This window comes from Musca autumnalis, unplaced genomic scaffold (genome assembly GCF_047663935.1).
Source record: "Musca autumnalis isolate F117 unplaced genomic scaffold, ASM4766393v1 scaffold_1, whole genome shotgun sequence".
Taxonomy (NCBI): Eukaryota; Metazoa; Arthropoda; class Insecta; order Diptera; family Muscidae; genus Musca; species Musca autumnalis.
Genome location: NW_027411644.1, coordinates 245,615,375 through 245,636,416, shown reverse-complemented (window position 1 = coordinate 245,636,416; position 21,042 = coordinate 245,615,375). Strand labels below are relative to the sequence as shown.

Sequence of the window (21,042 nt, the reverse complement as noted above, 5' to 3'; positions counted from 1 at the left end):
TCGTACTTATGTGTACGAAAAATACTAATGGTACTAAATTTAGTACAATTTGGATTTGGGTAAACGGGTAGAGCTAGAAACATAAAAATTGGAATTAAGATTACAGTTGAAGTGTAGGATTGAAAATTCGTACTTATGTGTACGAAAAGTACTAAATGGTACTTATTTTGGTACAACTTGGATTTGGGTGTACGGATAGAGCAGGAAACCTGAAATTTGGAATTAAGACTACTGTTGGAGTGGAGGATAGAATTATGGAGGTGGTTTTGGATTGTGTTACTTATATGTACGAAAAGTATTAAAATTGGTACAATTTGGGATCCTGAAATTTGGAATTGAAATTACTGTTGGAGTAAAGAATTGAATTGAAATTCGTACTCATGTGTACGAAAAGTACTAAATGTAACTAAATTTAGTACAATTTAGATTTGGGTGAACGGATATAGCTAGAAACCTGAAATTTGGAATTAAGATTACTGTTGAAGGATTGAGATATGATGGTGGTATTAAATTGTACTAAATTTGGTATAATTTGGATTTTGGTGAATAGATAGATGGATTTTGGTGATCGTGACATTTGGAATTATTATTACTGTTGCGTGGAGGATTGAGACAGATTTCGGAAATTTGTACATATGTGTACGAAAAGTACTAAATTTGGTACGATTTGGATTTGGGTAAATGGATAGAGGTAGAATCCTGATTCGTGAAATTTGGAATAATGATTACTGTTGGGTGGAGGATTGAGACATTATTATTGTGTAAATGGGTAGAGCTGAAATTGTGCAATTCGCTATTAGGATAGCAGTTGGCGTTTAGAGTGTAGATAAGGAGGCGGTTTTTGAAATTTGTACTTATGTATACGAAAAGTACTAAATTTTGCTATAATTGGCTTTGTGAGAACAGATAGAGCCGTAAATGAGTATCGCGTTTGGGATATAGTTTGAATATAGGGATGTAATTTTTGAAACTTATATTATAAGTACTATATTTGATCCCATTTTGATGTTGCATAAAGGGACACGGTGCTCTTGAATCAAATTTAAATGAAAGGTGCTTACACCTGGGAAGTTTTTGGGGATTCTGAAACTACAGTGTTCATAGATGAGAAAAATCAAAAAACAAAAAAAAAAAAAAATGCCGGAGTGCTTTTTAAATAAATCGCGATTCAAGTTGACATTTTTAGGGGTTGTTTAGGTTTTCTCGATTTTGCTTAGAAATCGCAAGTCCTATCAAAATGAGACTGAAAAAAAATTAAATTTACGGTATTTTCGTAGGTTTTACCATTTATAAGATATTGAAGTTCAAATTGGGACAATGCACTGACTGTATCGCCCCCTTATAAAACAATGTCATGACGGGTGCGCCTTAACTAACGTTTAATAAAAACCGCTTACACAGGGGAAGTTTTTGTGAATTCGGAAACAGCAATGTTCATAGATTTTTAAATAAATCGCGGCCAAAATTCACATTTTTAGGTGTTTTTTAGGTTTTCACGATTTTGCGTGGAAACCGATAAGGAGTTTTTGAAATGCATACAAATTCTGAAATGATTGAATTGTTGAGTTTGTGTTTTAAATACGAAAAATACAGAATGTTACTAAATTTGGTGTTGGGTGAGGGTGGAATTATACAATTAGTGTGCGAAGAGTACGAAGGTGCAATAAATTTGGTATGGGACTAAGGAATAGAAGTGGAATTCTGATTTATTATTTATTTGTCAGGTTCACTGTTAGAGGTGGTAGTACAAAAAGTGTACTAGAAGTATTAAATAATTTCAAATATTGAAGCACTGGTATTGTGTGAACCGATAAATGGATTTTGTCATGAGGATCACTGATGAGATTGGATCAGAATATTTATGAAAATCCGCCTTTAAAATATATGAAATGTTTGTACATGTAATACCATGGATTTTAAAAATTGTACTGAATAATGTACTATTGCTGTTATGTTCTAAATAATGCACAGAAATCAAAAATACGTTGAACAAAATTGTTTATTTTTTATTCTGGACGTTTTAGAAAGTACATTTGAAAACGGCGATCTATGCGACTATTGTTTTACAAGAGAACAAAAAGGTCTAAATTAAAATGTTTAAAAAAATGAACTGTTATATAGAGACCATCCATGTCAAAGTGTGCGCATACAGTAACATTTTTTGAACATGGATTTTCTCCATTTTGATAAAACAAAATCCGAAAGCTACTTCTTCAAACATACTCTGTTGATGTGTGCGATAAGATCCTTTTTTAGAAATTCGAACTAAATGTCGGTGTCCACAATTTCCATATTAAATATTGTTTATTTTTATATTATTTCTTTTCCGCATACGAAGTAGCGGGCATTTTGCTAGTATAACATAAATCAATTAATTGGACTTGGAAATATAAGACATGATATGCATGTAGCTATTGGAGCATGACCACAACCACAAGTGAAATGTTTAAATATTGAAAAGCCACAATATTTAATTAAACTAAAATCCTTGTCGTCATTCTCGTATTTCAATTCAAGATTTAAAATTCAGAAAAACAAGGACTAATGAAATAATGATTGAAAGTGTACAGTCACTTTACATTTGTAACAAAGTTAATTATATTATGTTGCCACAGAGCGAATGAAAGTAAATAGTTTTACTTTCAAACAAAAGGAAGAGATGTTACTCTCATTGCCTTATTTTGCATACCAATTCAGTTGCTGAGTTACTTTATTTTCATCATGTTTGCCTTTTTATTGGAGCTTATTTAATTTACGTATAAATGATGAATAGATAATATCCTCATAGATAAATGCGTAAGAATTTATTAAAAAAAAGTCACAACAAATTTAAATGCAAAATATGAGTGTGTATCTTTCAGCTTATAATTGCATTTATGCATCTTAATGTTGCTGCAGTTGAAAAGGGTATCTTCTTATGTATGATTGCGAGATAAACACATATACAGTGCAACTACAAAGAGAATTCGAAGTAACAGGACAATAGCAGGTGCGTTGGACCCAAATGTGCTAAGAACAGATCCATATTTATACCCTATACCACAATGTGGAAAAGGGTATAATAAGTTTGTTTTCCCAAAAATTCATGTAACGCCGCGAAATATTCGTCGTAGACCCCTCATGTGGTATACCAAACTTCATATCTCGACGAGATAAAGCGATTTAGCGATGTGTGTCCGTCCGTCCGTCCGTCTGTCCGTCCATTAAAAATTGTAATCAAGCTAGAGGCCGCAATTATGGACCGATTGTCACGAAATTTAGTATGGAGGTCGGGTTTGGACCAGAATAGAACTGATTAGTTTTTGGCGATGATCGTGAAATGTTAAAGGGATGAAATGGACCAAAAACAAAATTTTTGCTCGATTTTGTAGCCGCTCTGTAGGTCGCAATAATAGTCCGATCGGCGCGAAATTTTAAACGTAGTTTTGGTTTGAGATGAAGAAGTAGCGTGCAAGTCAACGGTATGATCGGATAATATTTAGCGGGTTAAATTGATCAAAACTTTTGTGTGAAAATTGGTAAAATTTCTAATGCACATCTTATAACTTTATCCCAAGAAGACGCGTTTCGCCCAAATATGTTTCATATGTTATCTTAATAAAATTGATTATAACATAGTTTAATGTTACATTTTCACATGAGAACAAAATTCTTGCACTTATAGTATTGCATTAGTTACTGTTTTACATTTATTGCTTTAGAACAAATATATGTATGTAGATTATTATTTCAACATGTTATTGTTTTCTTTATTACTTAATAAATGTATACATTTAAATAAAAGTTATCATTTATCAAAAGCTAGCCCGGAAAGCTAGTGCACAGGGATAGTGGTATAGGGTATCACATGGTCGGCCCCGTCCGACTATAGTCTGTTCTTACTTGTTTTAAAAATAAATAACATTTATACCCCTCAGTAATGTTGGCGACATTTCCTGAGTATTTCAGCCATGTAAAACTTCTCAACAAAAGTGGTGTCTTAGACACGCCGTTTGGACTCGGCGATAAACTGTAGGTCCCATATCATTGAGCTAATATGAATCGGGGTGCACTCATTGATATGAGAGAAGTCTCCCTTGTACCTTGTGGAATGTTTGTTAAACAATTATATTAATTACAATTATATCACAAAATTAGTTTTGGAAGTTGTAGGTGTTCGTAGGCAGATGTCATACACATTAGGCCTTATGATGCGACTGATAGACCCAATCAACACAGTTTACACAGGTTATATCATTGCTACAAAAAGCACTAAAATCCATATCTATGGAAGTATTGTCTTCCCCTAAGAAGACATTATTTCGATTCTACAACGCTTTATTCGCGTCACTCACTTACTCACTTATTCACACAAGACTTTACCAAGCACATAATTTAAGTTACTCTTTATTTCTGTAGTAAGTGGAGGTTTTAATTCGCAGGATAAAGTACAACTCAACTCACCAACCTGCTACTCTCTGTATTTATACTAGCTCGCTATATCATCGACTGTTCTGGAATGTTCTCCAATGTTCAGGCGGTATGCTAACCGATTATCAAAAACACATACAAACAGATGGATGAATGTAAAAAAGAAACAGGGCATAGATAATAAATAAGAGGGAGTAGAAGTGTTTACAATAAATGACATCACAGATGGAAAAAGATGCAAAAATATATCGCTCAAGCTCAATTTTTGTGGACGTTAGAGTGATTACAACAGACGGGCACAACTCAGAATTTTGTCCTAATCAGGAATATATAAATATTTCACCAATATATTTGAAAATTTAACATGGCTGAAGTCATGGCTATGTTTATGTTAACAAGTACAAAAGTATCAGTCGGCTTTGCCGACAGTGATATAACCTCAGCCTATGTGAATTGAAACTTTCATCTACGGTCAGATCGAACGTATTTATGGTCTTTTCATTGTTTTCTTAGGTATTGCCAATATTCGAACTGAAAGAATGACAAAATATGAGGAAGGCCAAATTTTGGACCAAATCGGTCAGTTCGAGAGTGAGTTATCGTGCTCTTCAGCCACTACATATTGCTCACTTACTCAAAGAGTGACACATTTCAAAAAATCCAATTTCGAGAATTTGGCTTCCCCACTTAAAAATATTGTTGCGCAAAAACTAAAATAACTACTTGGACCCTATTTTGCCAACAGCTAGCCAAATATCAGTGCTAAATTTCTGTGCAAGATCAAGCATGATTTGAAGTGTTGTAGTGCTTCATAAGCTCAAAAAACGTTTGTGTTGAATTATGCGAAACTCGTACTAAATGAGCTGTAACTCGACGAGTTTTAGAGATATCAGTATGAAAATTTGACACAAGATAAAGTAGGAGTCGTAGAAAAAATAGAAATTGTTAACTCAGGAAACGTATTTTTTGAGTTATGCCACTCTTTGAGTAAATGAGCGATATGGTACCATAGAGTTTTTTACACCTTTCGGGCTGTTTTCTCAAGAAGTATGGACTTGCCCCTGAAAAAAACTTTTACCGTCGTAGATAAGGCAGCAAATGCATGTTGCTTCAAAAAATCAAAGTGATTCGAAAGCAGGTCTTAAAGTAAGGCTGCTCAAAGGGCGCACTTCTCCTGTCGGTGTGTGTCAATTTGCTCACTCACACAATTGAAAAAGAGAGCTTTTGTTTTTGAAATGAAAATTTTCAATACACACATTTTTCCATTACACAAGACAACCCAACAAACCAACATTACTCGAACAAAACATCATATTTGAATTATAAATTCTTGTGTAGCCACTGGAGAATAAACGAAACTTGATTCTCTTGAATATAATAAATGTGTATGCTAATTAATAGCTTATTCGTGTAACTGTAGAATGTATTTATACCAATTGGTTTTCGTAATTTTATAAAATCTGACTGAATGGTATGATGGGAAACTATCAAAATGTTTGTGTTTCAAAACCAACACAATAACAAAATGTGTTTGTATGTGTCTGAGCAGGCCTATTTTAAAGTGAACTTATACGTAATTTTGTGTGATAGGTACCCGAAGGAGTGGACAAACATAGTCCATATTCGAACCTGATCTATATCTGGTAGATATATTAGGATGTGTAAAGTATGGACCAAATCGGTCACTCCCTTCAAAAGTTATCGTACGAACAATTTTTCCGAACATTTTTTACCTTTTGTGGGGAGGTACCTGAAGGGGTGGATCGATATGGCTTATGTTCGAACTTAAACTATGTTTGCACAAAATATTACGAAGGCCAAATTTAGGACCAAATCGGTTGATCGGTTGAGTGGACAAACATAGTCCATATTCGAACCTGATCTATATCTGGTAGATATATTAGGATGTGTAAAGTATGGACCAAATCGGTCACTCCCTTCAAAAGTTATCGTACGAACAATTTTTCCGAACATTTTTTACCTTTTGTGGGGAGGTACCTGAAGGGGTGGATCGATATGGCTTATGTTCGAACTTAAACTATGTTTGCACAAAATATTACGAAGGCCAAATTTAGGACCAAATCGGTTGATCCGTTCGAGAGTTATCTACATCTTTTGCATCTTTCGGGCTATTTTCTCAGGAAGTATGGGCTTGCCCCTAATGAGACATGTACCATCGTAAGCGGTGCATTGAATACAAGTTGCTACAACAAAAATCAAAGTGATTCGAAAACAGGTCCTAAACTGAACTTTTGCGAATTTTTGTGTGGGAGGTACCCGAAAGAGTGGACTGATTGTGTCCATACTAGAACCTCATCTCAGTCTGGTGAAATTTCACGATGTGCAAAGTATAGACGAAATCGGTTATTCCCTTTAAGAATTATAGTGCGCACAAATTTTCCGAACATTTCCAAACTTTTGTGGGGGAGGTACCGGAAGGAGTGGACCGATATAACCCATTTTCGAACTTAAACTAAGTTTGGAAAAATAGTACGAAAGCCAAATTTTGGACCAAATCAGTTCATCCGTTCGAGAGTTATCGTGCGCATCAGCCAGACAGACAGACAGACGGACATTACTAAATCGACTCGTTAATTAACGAAATTATAATTCCAACTTTTGTCGGTAACTCGAAAAATTAGTTACAGAATTCGACTACTGAAATGTCAAATTACAGGACCATTGTTGACTATTTTTGGGGAGAATTTTTGTGACCACCAGTTCGTTCGACGAATGTAGCTTAACTCCTGAAAGAAACAAAAACCAAAACAATAAAACCGTCATATTAGGGCTATAAAACATAGACCTATATTGAAAATGTTTGGTGATTTTTTGGGACTACTGGGAACCTTAACTGTCAAATTACTAGTAGTTCGGCCAAAACATGTAGCTATTATCCTCAAAATAACGAAAAATTATAGGTACCGTTATATGGAGGCTATACAAAAACATGGATTTAGGTTGAAAATTTTTGATGGATAAGTTTGGGAACTTCAAATGTCCAATTACAGATAGTTCGCTCGACGAATGTAGCTTAACTCCTAAAAAAAAACGAAAATCGGTAGGTGCCGTCATATTTGCCTATATCAAAACATGGACCTATGTTGAACATTTTTGGTGGAGATGTTCTGGGACTACTGGGGACCTCAAAGGTCAAATTACAGGTAGTTCGGACAAAACTTGTAGCTGATATCCCCAACTACCCAAAATCGGGTGGTACCGTTACATGGGGCTATACCTAAACATGTACCTTCGTTGACAATTTTAATACATGTAGTAAATATCTTCAAAATACCGAAAGTCGGGAGGTACCGTTATGTGGGGACTATACCAAAAGGTGGGCCGATATAGCCCATCTTCGAACTCGAATATATACGAGGGCGCAAAAATATAGCATTCTAGCTCAATTATTTTGGACGCTAGAGTGATTGCAACAGACGGACAGGGTAGATCGACTCAGAAATTTTACCATGATCAAGAATATATATACTTTATAGGGTCGCATATACAAACTTAATATACGCGCCATACTATTTTGAAGGGTATAAAAATGCAGAAGTGAAGTAGAAGATCGCCATATTGGGGAAACTGCTTTTAGTTCAACTTATTGAACAAAACGTTTTCTTCGTGAATTCTAATGATACAGCTCGTGGTTCATACGAAGTCCATATTCACTTTCAGATTGGCCGGTAGATCTTTGGAAGATCTTTTCTCTCGAACACACGAAGCACTGCCTTATCTGCTTGCGCAAGTACCCAATATAAAGATTTCTTTCATTATAGACTGTAGATATTTTCACAAGTATAAAAACCCACTTACCCAAACCACATTTATTTATTTATTTTTTGTGAACTACACACTTATTAACATGAAATACTTACTAGATTAAAAAAAATTGGCAACTTCACAAGCCCACTTAAACATAAATTAATTGCATACATTTCTCCTCAATATCAACAGTATGGAATATCAACACAACTATAATCCTACTTTTAAATTTTAAGAATTATAGCAAGGCTGCTATTGTCACATGTCATTAGAGATGTTTTGCAAACATTTAATTAAAGTCCTTAAGTGGGCTAAAAGTTTTAAAACTCATTATTAGCCTTTCATAAATGTCGTAGTTACATAACTCCTTAAATGGCTTTTGTATTCAATGCTACCACCCTCCCCAGCTCCACATACAGCATAGAAAACTTCAACTTTATCATCAACTCAAGGTGCAACCGCAATATTCGGCTTTCTCCTGATGTTTATAAATCTATCCATTGTTCTGATTTTTAGCCCACCTCCTGCGAATGACATTGAATAAAGTTTTACTGAAGGGTGGCGTAGCGAATTAAAATTATTTTAAGTTGAATTTGTAAAATGCGATAATTAAATAACTTAATTACCTGCAATTGTCTAGTTAAAATGAACACGATAATAATTTATGATGTGGGTTAGATAGGGATGGAGCTTGTTATATAAAAAAGCGAAAAAGTATCGATATTAGAACAAGTACAAAAATAATTGGTAGGCTTTGCAAACAGCTGGATACCCCCAGACTATGACTCTATAAACAATAATAAGACAAGTGGTAACCCTAAATGTACTGATATTAAAATAAATAGCATTTTCACAGGAGACAAAATGAGTTTTAAGAGGTATCTAATTTTTCTACATATAGTTCGAATAAACAAAGTCTGATTGTTGACGTTAAAGACAGCTTATGTCGGCCACCAAAACATATTTTTGGGTAATCTGCGGCGAATTTTTTAACAAATAATTGATTGGAGTCCTACATAAACCAAGTTAAGCCACAGCGATAAAAACGATAGTCAACCTATCGATAGTTTGCCAGCCCTATTTTTTTTGGCCGGGTCGAACTTTTTATACCCCATCACCACGGGGTATATTTAAGTACAATTAGAAAATTAGTTTCGTATCGTTTATGAAAGTACTAAGATTATTAATATTTTTAAACAAGGTTTAATACCAATCAGACATAAAACAATCTCACGGCAGCGGGTTCTTTCGTACCGGATTGACCCGGAACAACACAAAACCGATGTTCCGGCCAGCGGCTGCCACCTCAGTGTGTACATGTTTGTATTTGTTTCGTTTTCTGTATTGGGAGCAGCATATCCCGGAATGCCTGCTCCGAATTCTATTGGTCCGAGCCGGGACGGAGGAAAACCCAGGACCAATATATCTGTGCTCAGTTTGTCACATCCGCATCTTCACCCACATCCAACCTTCGGTGAGATGCAACAGATGTCAGGAGTGGGTGCATCTAAGGGGTTGCTCTGGACTCGTCCACGTGAGGGACTACGACAGGGACTATGTTGCTGCATGCTGTGTGAACACAGTCCCCAGTGAGTCGTCGTCGGATTACGAGACTCGCTCGTCGTCTGATTACGAAACAACCGCACATGCAGCCTTTAACACCAGCCGTTGTTGTCCCAATCCCCGAAAATGCAGCCTTTTTGCAATTGAATTGCAATGGACTCCGAGGTAAGATCGAGGAGATAGTAGATTTTATGAGTCGGAAGAACATCAAGGTCGCGGCGGTGGAGGAAGCCAAGCTGAACAACAACCACAGCTTAGAGCATTGTGATGGTTACAATGTTCTGAGGAAAGATCGCACTTGAAGTGGAGGTGGGGGATTGGCTTTCTTATTGCACCAGTCTGTCCAATACAGACCTATCTCGCTTGAGCCTGTCTCTAATGACCCGTACATGGAATGTATGGGGGTAGTAGTCAGGTGTGGAGCTGCCGAGATAGAGTTGCTGAATGTATACATCCCGCAGAGAAATAGCTGTATCCCTGATTATAGGCCTGACATTAGCCCGCTCTTGCAAGGTCATACTGATTGCCCAATCCTTCTGATGTTCGGGTAGCTGAAAGGACGTTCCGGGACATCATCACTGCTGCAGCCGCTAGCCATATCCCTGCTGGTCGAATACCCGAAGTAAGACCAAATTTCCCAGCAGAGGCGACGGGATTAGCAAATGAGCGTGATGAGCTTCGTCGTATCAACCCCAATGACCCCAGAGTCAGGGAACTGACACTGGAAGTTAACAGGCTGGTCGGCGAGCATAAGCGGAACAAATGGTTAAATCATATGAAGAGCTGCAACATTGGAGCCGGTATAGGTGAATTGTGGGCAACGGTTAAGTCACTCTCAAACCCTGGAAGAAGGGAAGATAGGACCTCAGTCACGTTTGGCGACGTTACGTTGACTGACCCGAAGAGGTGCGCAAGTAATTTCAATCGACAGTTTGTCGAGCATCCCGAGAGTGACAGGGCGAAGAGAAGAGTATTACGTCGCATCAGATCTCTTCCTGCCGAGGATGAACCACCACAATTTACAATGGATGATGTTGCCAATGTCATCAGGAACGCTAAATCATCCAAAGCGTTGGGCCCTGATGGAATCTCCATGGTAAAGTTTAAGCAGCTGGATGAGCCGGGAGTCGAGTATCTCACCAAAGTCTTCAACTTGTCGCTAGCCACCCTCGTTGTTCCCGAAGTCTGGAAACTGGGCAGGGTGGTCCCACAACGGAAGCCAGGCAAGGATGCCAGCAAAAGTGAATCGTACAGACCGATTTCGCTTTTGTCGCCCGTAGCAAAGACACTTGAGGCCTTGCTCCTCCCCAGTATCAGAAATAGCTATCAAGTTGCTGATCATCAGCATGGATTCCTTAAGCAGCACAGCACGACAACAGCGCTGCACGCCATTACCACATATATCTGTAAAGGACTCAACCAGAGACGGCCGTGCGATAGAACAGTGATGGTGGCGCTTGACTTATCAAAAGCCTTTGATACAGTCAGGCACTCCACGCTGTTTGAGGACATTGAGAAGACAACCCTCCGGCCAAGCTTGAAACGATGGATAGTCAACTATATGTGTGGACGCCAGTCGTACGTGGAATTCAGGAATAAGAAGTCCAAACCCCGTAGAGTGAAACAGGGAGTTCCCCAAGGTGGGGTGATATCTCCGGAACTGTTTAACCTCTACCTCTCCTGTATTCCACCCCCTCTAGACGGCATTGAGATCGTGACGTATGCGGATGATTGCACGATCCTGTCGGGTATCTATCCTGATGACATCTGTGAGAGACTGAATAACTATTTAACCGATCTTACCACCTTTTTCCATTCGAGGAATATGCAGATTTCCGCCACAAAATCTACAGCCACTCTGTTCACCACATGGACAGCGCAGTTTGGAAGTGAGTTGAATGTCGTGGTCGACTTTAGCAGAATTCCGACCACAAACTGCCCTAAAATTTTAGGGGTCACATTCGACACTACATTCACGTCGTGCCCACACGCCACAGCTATCTGCGACAAGTTGAAAAGTAGGAACAAGGTCCTCAAGTCCCTTGCCGGCAGCACTTGGGGTGCAGATAAAGAAACCTTGTTGGCCACGTATAACGCGATAGGTTGGTCTGTGGTAAGCTATGCGGCTCCGGTCAAACTTGCCAGAATGCCGCCCTGAGAACAGCGACAGGGTGCCTACTCAAATCTTCAGTGGACCATCTACATGCAAAAATTCTTCCTGTAAAGCAACACAATGAGATGCTTTTGTTGCAGTACCTGCTTGTATGTTATCGTGTGAGCCATCCCAATCACCATCTTGTGGGTAGGCCCGGCCCATTCAGGGAGATCAGGAAGGATATCCATGCTCTAGAGGGAGAGGTCCAACGATACAGGAGAGAACCCCTAGATCAACAAGCATATTAAGCAGGATTGAATAGCATTCACACGGACGCAGTTGCCAAGGCCTTAAGCAACTATAGTGTGAATAAAGTACTCGGAGTACATCCTCCATCTATCGCAGCTGAGGAGCGTCAGCTGCCACGACAAACCAGAGTAGTTTTGGATCAACTACGCTCGGGATATTGCAGTCGCCTAAATTCGTATTCGGCGGAAATCGATCGCGCGGTGCAAGACATATGCCCAGTATGCGGCATTGGCACGCACGACACACAACACCTTTTTAAGTGCCCCGCCAATCCTACCCATCTAACTCCAGTGGATATGTGGCTACATCCCATCGAAGCAGCCATTTTTCTGGAACTGGAGATAGACCCAGAGCCAGATTGAACAGAGGAACGAACATATAAACATAATAAAAACACTGTTACAACAACAACCAATCAGACATCGATATTTTCTATCATTAAGAATCCAAAATACCAAGTTACAGCCACTTTAGTAAAGAAATTCTTTAAAATATTGCACAGTGGGCGGTATTGTTTACCTTCCATCCTGAGACATTCTAACAAAAACTAATCACAAAATGTCCGATATTTCGGTTAAATAATATGTACAAACACTTTTAAAGGGTTTAATAAAATATAAACCTTCCGCTGTAATGTTTTGTCATTGAAATATCGAAAATATCTGGTGCTGTGGGGGCTATGTCAAAACGTGGACCTATACCAACAACTTTCTGCAATAATATTGTGTATTCCTAACAAAAACCCTGAATATACCAAAAATTGGGAATACCGTCCTATGGGGCCTATATCAAAACATGGAACTTTTCTGACAAATTTACAGGTAAATACGAGGGGCACTTAAAACCTTCTGACCCAAAACGCAGTGTCGCCAGGCGTTTGGAAAGTTTGACAGTTTTTAGCCTAAGCGTACTCAGGACAGTTTGGCATGCGACCATGTGTTGGGTTGTTTTCAGTGGCTTGATTGAGACACCTCCAAAACAGGGGTTTGAATGCTTTTACAGCATTTTCTGGCGACGAAAATCGTTGACCACGCCTTTTTTTCTTGATGTGCTGCAATCAAATGAAGTCATTGGATCCCTAGTCGGGGCGTATGACCCATCAATTCCACGTTTTGTCCAGTCATGATGCAGAATGATTCGCCTTATCTTGTTCGTTTTTGGAATTCCTCAAGAGACTTCAGGCAAACAAATTGTAATGTAACACTCAGAATTAGCCGTCCTACATTTTTCAAGCCGTATAGCCACCACACGGTCAGTTTTGCCGAAGAAACAGGTGACCACTTGTTTCGAAGTTGTTTTTCCAAGAACAACTTTCGTTGGATTTGGCTCGCTTTCAAAGACCCAAATGGTCGATTCCTGTTTTGTTTCGGGCTCCTAAGCATAGATCCAGATTCGTCGTCTGTAACGATCCTATAAATGTCGTTTGAAGCACCGCGATTGTTTTTGTTCACAATGTCCTTGCACAAATCCAGAAGAGCCTTTTGTTTGAGCGATTGACCAATTTTTTGGATTTAGGGAGAAAAATCCATTTTTACGGCCAGGTGTTCATGCAATATCACGGTATATGTATAACATCGCGTTGTTGCATTATCCGTTCATGCATGGCTTAATTTTTTGTGGCACAACAGACGATTTTGGGTGACCCTCACGATCTTCGTTTTTTGTGACTGTCGGCCACGATTGAATACATTAAACCAATTTGTCATAGTGATATAGAGAGGCCCTTTATCGACATACAAAGATTTAATTTGATCGATGCACTCTTGCAGTGATTATCCATGTCGAAAGTTGTGAAAAAAGTAAATTCCATTTTTTTTTTGCAAAGTGATTTTTTCAAGTCGCTGTAAACAACACAACACAGGGTAGTATGTCAAACTCTCCTGAGTACGCTTATTTTAAAAAATGTCAAACTTAAAAAAAGTTAAATGACGCCAGGAGGTTTTTTAATTGACACATATGTTCCCACAACATCCTTAAAGGGATCAATGAGGGCAGGCCGATAAATTTTGACCCAATGATATGGGACCTACTTAACATTTCCGAGTCAAGAAGTGTTAACCAATATCACACTGAGGGGATTTGAAACCGTCGGAAATTTTGAAGTTTTGGTCGGGTACTGAACCGCAGACCTTCCGAGTGAAAGGCGGACATAATTAACACTGAACACTGTAGTCCCCATTTCGGTGTTATAATGAGTTTAAATCCTTGAATATACCGAAAATCGGCCGGTGCCATTCTATAGGGGCCTATATCACAACATAGACCTCTACTGATAAATTTCTAGGGAAAAATGTTGTGACTCAATGAAGTCTAAGTACCAATTTTGAGCCATTTAAGTATGATAATGTGGCTAACACGTTGAAAATACCGAAAATTGGGCGGTAATGTTCTGTGGGTATTACATCCTAACGTTGACCTGAACTGACAAATTACTAGGGGAAAACTTTATTAGTCCTAGGGAAACTAAATTCATACCAACTCTCAGCCATTTCGGTGTGATAATAAGGCTAAAATCGATCGGCACTGTTCTATGGGTCCTATAAAACAACGTGGACATATTACAAATTTAGAGGGAAATGTTTTGTGGGGAGCACCATTCTATGGGGTCTATATAAAGACGGGGACTTATACCGACGACGTTTATGCGGAAATTTCTATACTACCAGCGAAGACTAAGTACCAAATTTCCTATCAGCTGATGGCCTTTGTAGCTAATGCTCCTGTACTCCTTGTAATTATCCTTATATTAACTATAAGTATAATTGTAAATAAATAAATAACTAAATTTCCTATACCCATAAATTTAACGTGGAAAGTTTCTTACTCCCAATGAAGACTTAGTACCAAATTTTAGCCATTTCGGTGGGATATTGAGCCTAAAATCTTTTAAATACCGAAAATGGGAAGGTTCCTTCCTATAGAAAGTTGTACACCCCATTCCTTCCTTCCTGTAGAAAGAAGACTTCAACCATTTTGGTGAGATATTGAGGCTACAACCTATATCGACAAATTTCAAGTGGAAAGTTGTGTACCCCCAACGAAGATTGAATTCCAAATGTCAGCCACATACATGGCTTATTGTTGCCACAGCCTTCAAAGTACCGAAAATCGTGAGGTACTATTCTATGGGGGCTATATCAAAACGTGGAGTAATAGAAATTTCAATACCAAATTACAAAGCTCTATCTTAAGAATTCCGAGCTGTATCTTGATTTCAAGAGAAAGACGTACGGACGGGCCGGTGGTTATATCGAATTTTATGATGAAAACAAGTAAGCAAAGTCTAAAGTAGGACGGGGAATTAGCTATGTACAACCCTGAATGGCCGGTTTCGATGCCCAGGCCTGGCCACATAAAATTTTCAACGGTGGCAAAATATCCCTTTGTAATGTTGGCGATATTTCCTGAGTATTTCAGCAATGAAAAACTTATCTACAAGTGGTAACTTAGGGCATGCCTTTCGGCAATAAAAACTGAGTCACATATCAATGATCTAATATAAATCCATTGATATAAGAGAAGCCTACAATGTCCCTACTTGGATGTTTGTGAAACAATTATATAAATAGTTCATTGTGGTTATATATTGTGATATCAAACATATATTTTATACCGGTAGAAATAACTAATATTGAATAAAAATTCAAATAATTTGCATGCAAAAAAATTTATAAATCCCAAAATTATTCATATTCAATTACACACAATTACACAATTACACACCAAAAAAGATGGTATAAGTCAGCTGCGCTAATGGCTATATACCACCCTCAGCCCCTGACCAGAAAAAGAAACAAACACAATAACACTATGCAACACTGAAAATGCAAACAACTTCTAGTATGCATTTTTTGAAAGTACCCATTTAGACTATAAAAACCCTAGTAGGGTTTTGTCCTGTCAGATCCAGTTCGAATTTTATGGCCTCATCTAAACCGGGCTAAATCTACACTTTTTTGCATTTATCAGGCCTTTATCTCAGAAACGAATAGGAATTTGGCCTTGCAGTCTTTAACAATATTGTAGTCCTAAACTATTTGAACTTATCTTTTGAAAAACCACCTAAGAAAAACTCCATCTAGGTCATCAAAATCTATAAAATATAGAACATTTTACATAATTGCTGAAATTCTAGTCAGTATCGGCTAAACTATTGAGAGTTGAACCAAGTAACATTTTGCAAAAATCTTCCAAACAAAGTTCTCAACAATTCTTTAGAACATTATGAAACTCTAAAATGTTTAGTTCATGTTGTTTCAGCGGTTTTTTGCATCATATCTTTTACAACACGTATTTCAAACACAGTTCACACCAACAGTTTATTCTCGCATTTCGGATTTCACTACATTATTGACATTTTTATTAAATCGTCGTTGAAAAATGTTCAGAAAACAACGGGATAGAGGCATTTTACAACAATGACATGTTCTGAAGAGTTATATATTACATTCCAGGGAATATTTTTCCAACAGAAAATATTCAGAAAAAAATTAACGGCTTTGGAGATACGGTGCGAAATGTATAAAAATTGTGTAATTTTTGCATATATTTTGAAATTTGCAATAAATGTAGTTTTTCGAGTTCAGTATTTCTCCAAATATTTTATTCTTGTCCTTATCTACAAATTTGCTTCAGTGGTCAGAAGAAGATTCGCATTGGTTTCAGAGATATAGCCCCGAATTTCTTTAAAAATTCAATATTTCACCATGTTTAGATGGTCGGATTAAAATCCGAGCTGGATCTGAGACAACAAAACCAAACTAGGGTTTCTTGTCGTTTGGGTCTGTACTTTCAAAAAATCCTCAGTTCGAATTGTTTGCACAAGATCACCTTAAAAATGTCGCACAGTATACCCTATAAATTATACCGTATAAAAACATATTGATTTTGTATCACCAGTTTACTTCAAAATACGTGGAATCTGTAGGTATCGAAATGTAAGGCTATACTAAATCAAGTTTTGTAAGCTAACTTCTGATTTTTGAAAAATTTTGAGAATTATTTTTTAGAAATTTTGGATCATTATCTCAGGAAGTATGGACTTACTCCCGAAAAATTGTACCGTTGCAACAGGGACCGCGAAAAGAACCTTCTTCAAAAAAAAAAAAAACAAATAGATCCGAGACGGGTCCTCAAACTGCACTTTTCCCAAATATTGTGTGGGAGGTACTCGAAGGACATGACTGGATGAAATAATAGGATGTGCAAAGTTGGACCAATCAGAGTTATCTTGCGTTATTATTAAGAGTTACCTTGCGGATTTGCTATTTTAGTTAGGTTTCTTATTTGTTGTTCATTGCTTCTTGGAGCTTTTCGGCCATAATCTCAGGAAGTATGGAATTGCCATTGCAATTGTACTATCGTAAAGGGGAACGCAAGGACAAGCTGCTGAAAATATTCAAAACGATTCGAAGGGATTCTTAAATTTCACTTTTCCGAATTTTGTGAGAGAGGTACTTGAAGGTGTGGACCGATCTATATCTGGAAGGAATAATAATATATGCAAAGTTTGGACCAAATCGATTGCCCACTTCGACAGTTATTGTTCACACAATTTTTCAGACAAATTTTGAAATAAGTCGACTCGAAATTGTCTGAAACGAACTTCGTCCAAATATACTTGGGGTCTAAAACCATTATTTCGATGAGGCACATCTTTGGTCGTATTTTGTATATATTCCCTTTACCCTAAAGGCCGAGAGTACAAAATAGTTGCCGAAGCGATCAAATGCTGCAACATTTGTATGAAAAATCCAATTTGATAATCTTCAAAATACCGAACATCGGAAGGTACCGTTCTGTGGAAGCTATATGAAGACATAGGTCCACGTCAAATTTCAGGTGGAACGCACGAAGACAACGAAGACATTGAGGTTAATGCCTTTAAAATATTGACAATCAGGGGTACCGTTCTACGGGGGCCATATGAATACGTGGACCTATAACGACAAATTTCAGATTTAAAGTTTTATACCCCCAACGAAGGCTATATCACCAATATTTTTGAAAATTTAACATAGCTGAAGCCAAGGTTCACCCTTTTAGAACACGCGACTTGTGATTGTATATTATACAAATTAAATATTTATGGATAAAATGAAATGTTTTTGGACGTGGCAAAAAATATTGGCCTCAAAAGTTAATTTGCGTGGAAGCTGTGGCTATATTTATGTTAAAAAATCTGTTGAAGCCAACACGTCTTTTTTGTTTTCTCTCGATTTGTGAGTAAACCACACTTCACTCGATTTTCCTGTCAAAGTAAAAGTAGAAGCAAACTAACTAAGGATCATCTCACTAATGTATTACTTTTTAAAATTTTATCCGCTTCTACCATTAAATGATGCTGACATTTTGAAGCCAGATTTACAGTGCTTTTTGATATTTTTTCTTATTTCATTCTGGACTAGAACTTTTAGGGAACATCATGGAACAACGTTTTCGTATTAGCAAAATTAGAATTGAATTTTTATGGGGGAAGTACGCGAAGCAGTGCAATAATATGGCTGATCTTCAAAATTGATCAAAGCTTGGACAAAATATTACGAAGTGGAAAGTTTGAAGCAAGTCGCTATTCCGATCGAGATTTATCTTGCGCAGAATCCAACCAGACTGTCCGTCTATATGTCTATATATATATATGTCCTTTTTTATTTGATAAAGAAATGTGATACAAAATTATATGAAAACATCTCAAAACAAACAAAGTTCATGTTGAACATAGGGCGGTAACAAATTCTTTCCATCTTCTTCTGTCGTTAGCTAAACATTTGACCTGGTTCCATGTTTTGTTGTTTGTCCATGTCGTTCGGGGCCGCCCTGGTCTTCGGTAACCCTGTGGATTCCACTGCAGTGCCGTCTTCGTAATATCATCATTGGGGCGTCTTAGAATGTGCCCAATCCAAGTCCATTTTCTTTTCTTTATTTCTATATCGACTGGGATATTATTCGTCATGGTGAGCAGCTCATTTGTTGTTATTACATTGGGCCAATGTATATGAAGAATACGTCTGAGGCAGCGATTTATAAAAGTTTGAAGCTTTTTCAGATTCGCTTGTGTGGTGCCCCATGTTGATGAGCCATAAAGCAGCACTGATTTCACGCTGCTGTCGAAGATACGTAATTTCGTTTTGCGACTAATGTTGTTAGTACGCCATGTTTTGTGTAGGGCTTGAAATGCTGCCCGAGCCTTGTTTATACGGGCCAAGATGTCGTCATCAGAACCACCATGTGCTGATATTACGCTACCGAGGTAACAGAAAGTATCAACGTTTTCGATGGTAATGCCGTTCACTGTTAAAGGTGTTGTAACATTAGTGCCAATTCGCATTAGTTTTGTCTTTTTGATGTTTATTTTTAGACCTATACTTGATGCTTTGATTATAAGCCTGTTCAGTATTGTTTGGATGTCTTCAAAGCGATGGGCCATGAGACAGATATCATCTGCGTAGTCAATATCATTGAGGCGATTGTTAAGGTTCCACTGTATACCACATGGGGCTTCGCTGTTTGTCTTGTTCATGACATAATCTAGCATTAGCAGGAATAAGGTTGGTGAGAGAATGCACCCTTGTTTCACTCCGGCTGTAGTCATGAAGGGTGGACTTTCTGCTGTATTGAAACGCACACGGCACGACGAATTCCTGTAGAGTTCTCGGATGAGGTGTATTATTTTTTCCGGTATACCCTTTAACGAGAGGATATCCAACAGTGCATCTCGTGATATGGTGTCGAAAGCTCTTTCAAAGTCGACAAATAGTAGGTAGAGATTGGAGTTGTATTCCTTCGATTGCTCGATGATAATGCGAAGAGTATTGATATGGTCGGCGCAAGACCTGCCCGTACGAAACCCTGCTTGTTCGCATCGCAGTATTGACTCTACAGCTGGGCGTATTCTGTTTAGCAGTAGGGAAGCCATAAGTTTCGCAACAGAGTTAAGTAATGTTATGCCTCGCCAATTCTAACATTCCTTCAAGTCACCTTTTTTGGGAATTGTAATGATTACTCCTTCTTTCCAAGCGTCTTGCATACTTGATGTTGTCCATGCAGTACGTATAATAGGCGTAAGGACATCGGCTAACGATGGGGCACAATATTTAAGCAATTCAGCTGGTATGTTATCAGGACCACTGGATTTACCATTTCTTAGAGATGTAAGGGCCGATTTTATTTCATCTCGAGTTGGAGGGTGTGTTGGAATGTCCCGTCTTTGGTTTCGCCTTGATGTAGTTTGGAGTGGCTGATAGTTCTGTAAGGTTGTGGAATTTTCTGAAAAAAAAAAATTCACGCCATCGATTAAGTTGCTCGACTGGTGTTGTGAGTTCAGTTCCATTTTTGTCTCTAATCGATGCAGTACTTCTTATGTTGTTGCCACTTAGTTTTTTAATTGCTGCGTAAACTTGCCGCATGTTCCCAACATTCGACGCTTGTTCAGCTTCGTCTGCTATGTTGTTGTAGTACATTTCTCGGTCTATGCGCGCAAGTTTTTTAACATTGTTTGCTGTTATTCTGTATTCCAGCTTGGCAACGTTCTTTTCCTCACTAGTCTTGGCTGTTTCCATGCGATGTTTTTGCCTCTTCCGTTTTTTTATTTCGGCCCATGTTACGTCAGTTATCCACGGCTTTCTTCTGTTTACAGCACGACCAAGAACGGTCTGTGCACTGCGGTTGCACGCATCAACTATCGTTTGCCATGAGTCATCACTTCGGGCTATGTTGTTTAATTGAATATTTAGTGCCGTGTTGTATGCTTCGACAGTACTCTGATTTTGTAGGCGGTTTATATTGTATTTGTAACCCTTCTTTGTCTTTTTAATAGCAGCTGGTCGAAGACGAAAGACACTTACTAAGAGTTGATGGTCGCTATCGATGTCTGCACCACGCCTGGTCTTTACATCCAT

At 38.0% G+C, this 21,042-nt stretch overlaps 1 protein-coding gene across 1 annotated transcript; it reads right to left on the bottom strand.

Annotated features, from left to right (window-relative positions):
- Positions 1-20,102: 20,102 nt before the first annotated feature.
- Positions 20,103-21,042, bottom strand: LOC141391256 (uncharacterized). Its single transcript, XM_073964174.1, has 2 exons — positions 20,499-21,042; positions 20,103-20,410 (listed from the first exon to the last, which is right to left on the bottom strand). The coding sequence occupies exons 1-2, from the start codon at positions 21,040-21,042 to the stop codon at positions 20,103-20,105; spliced, it is 852 nt and encodes a 283-aa protein (XP_073820275.1).

Excerpts from the sequence above, each read along its gene's own strand:
- LOC141391256 (XM_073964174.1), bottom strand. The coding sequence starts at position 21,042 with ATGGATGTAAAGACCAGGCGTGGTGCAGACATCGATAGCGACCATCAA. Across the intron at positions 20,411-20,498 it reads AAGTGGCAACAACATAAGAA|AAAATTCCACAACCTTACAG; the intron begins GTACTGCATCGA and ends TTTTTTTTTCAG.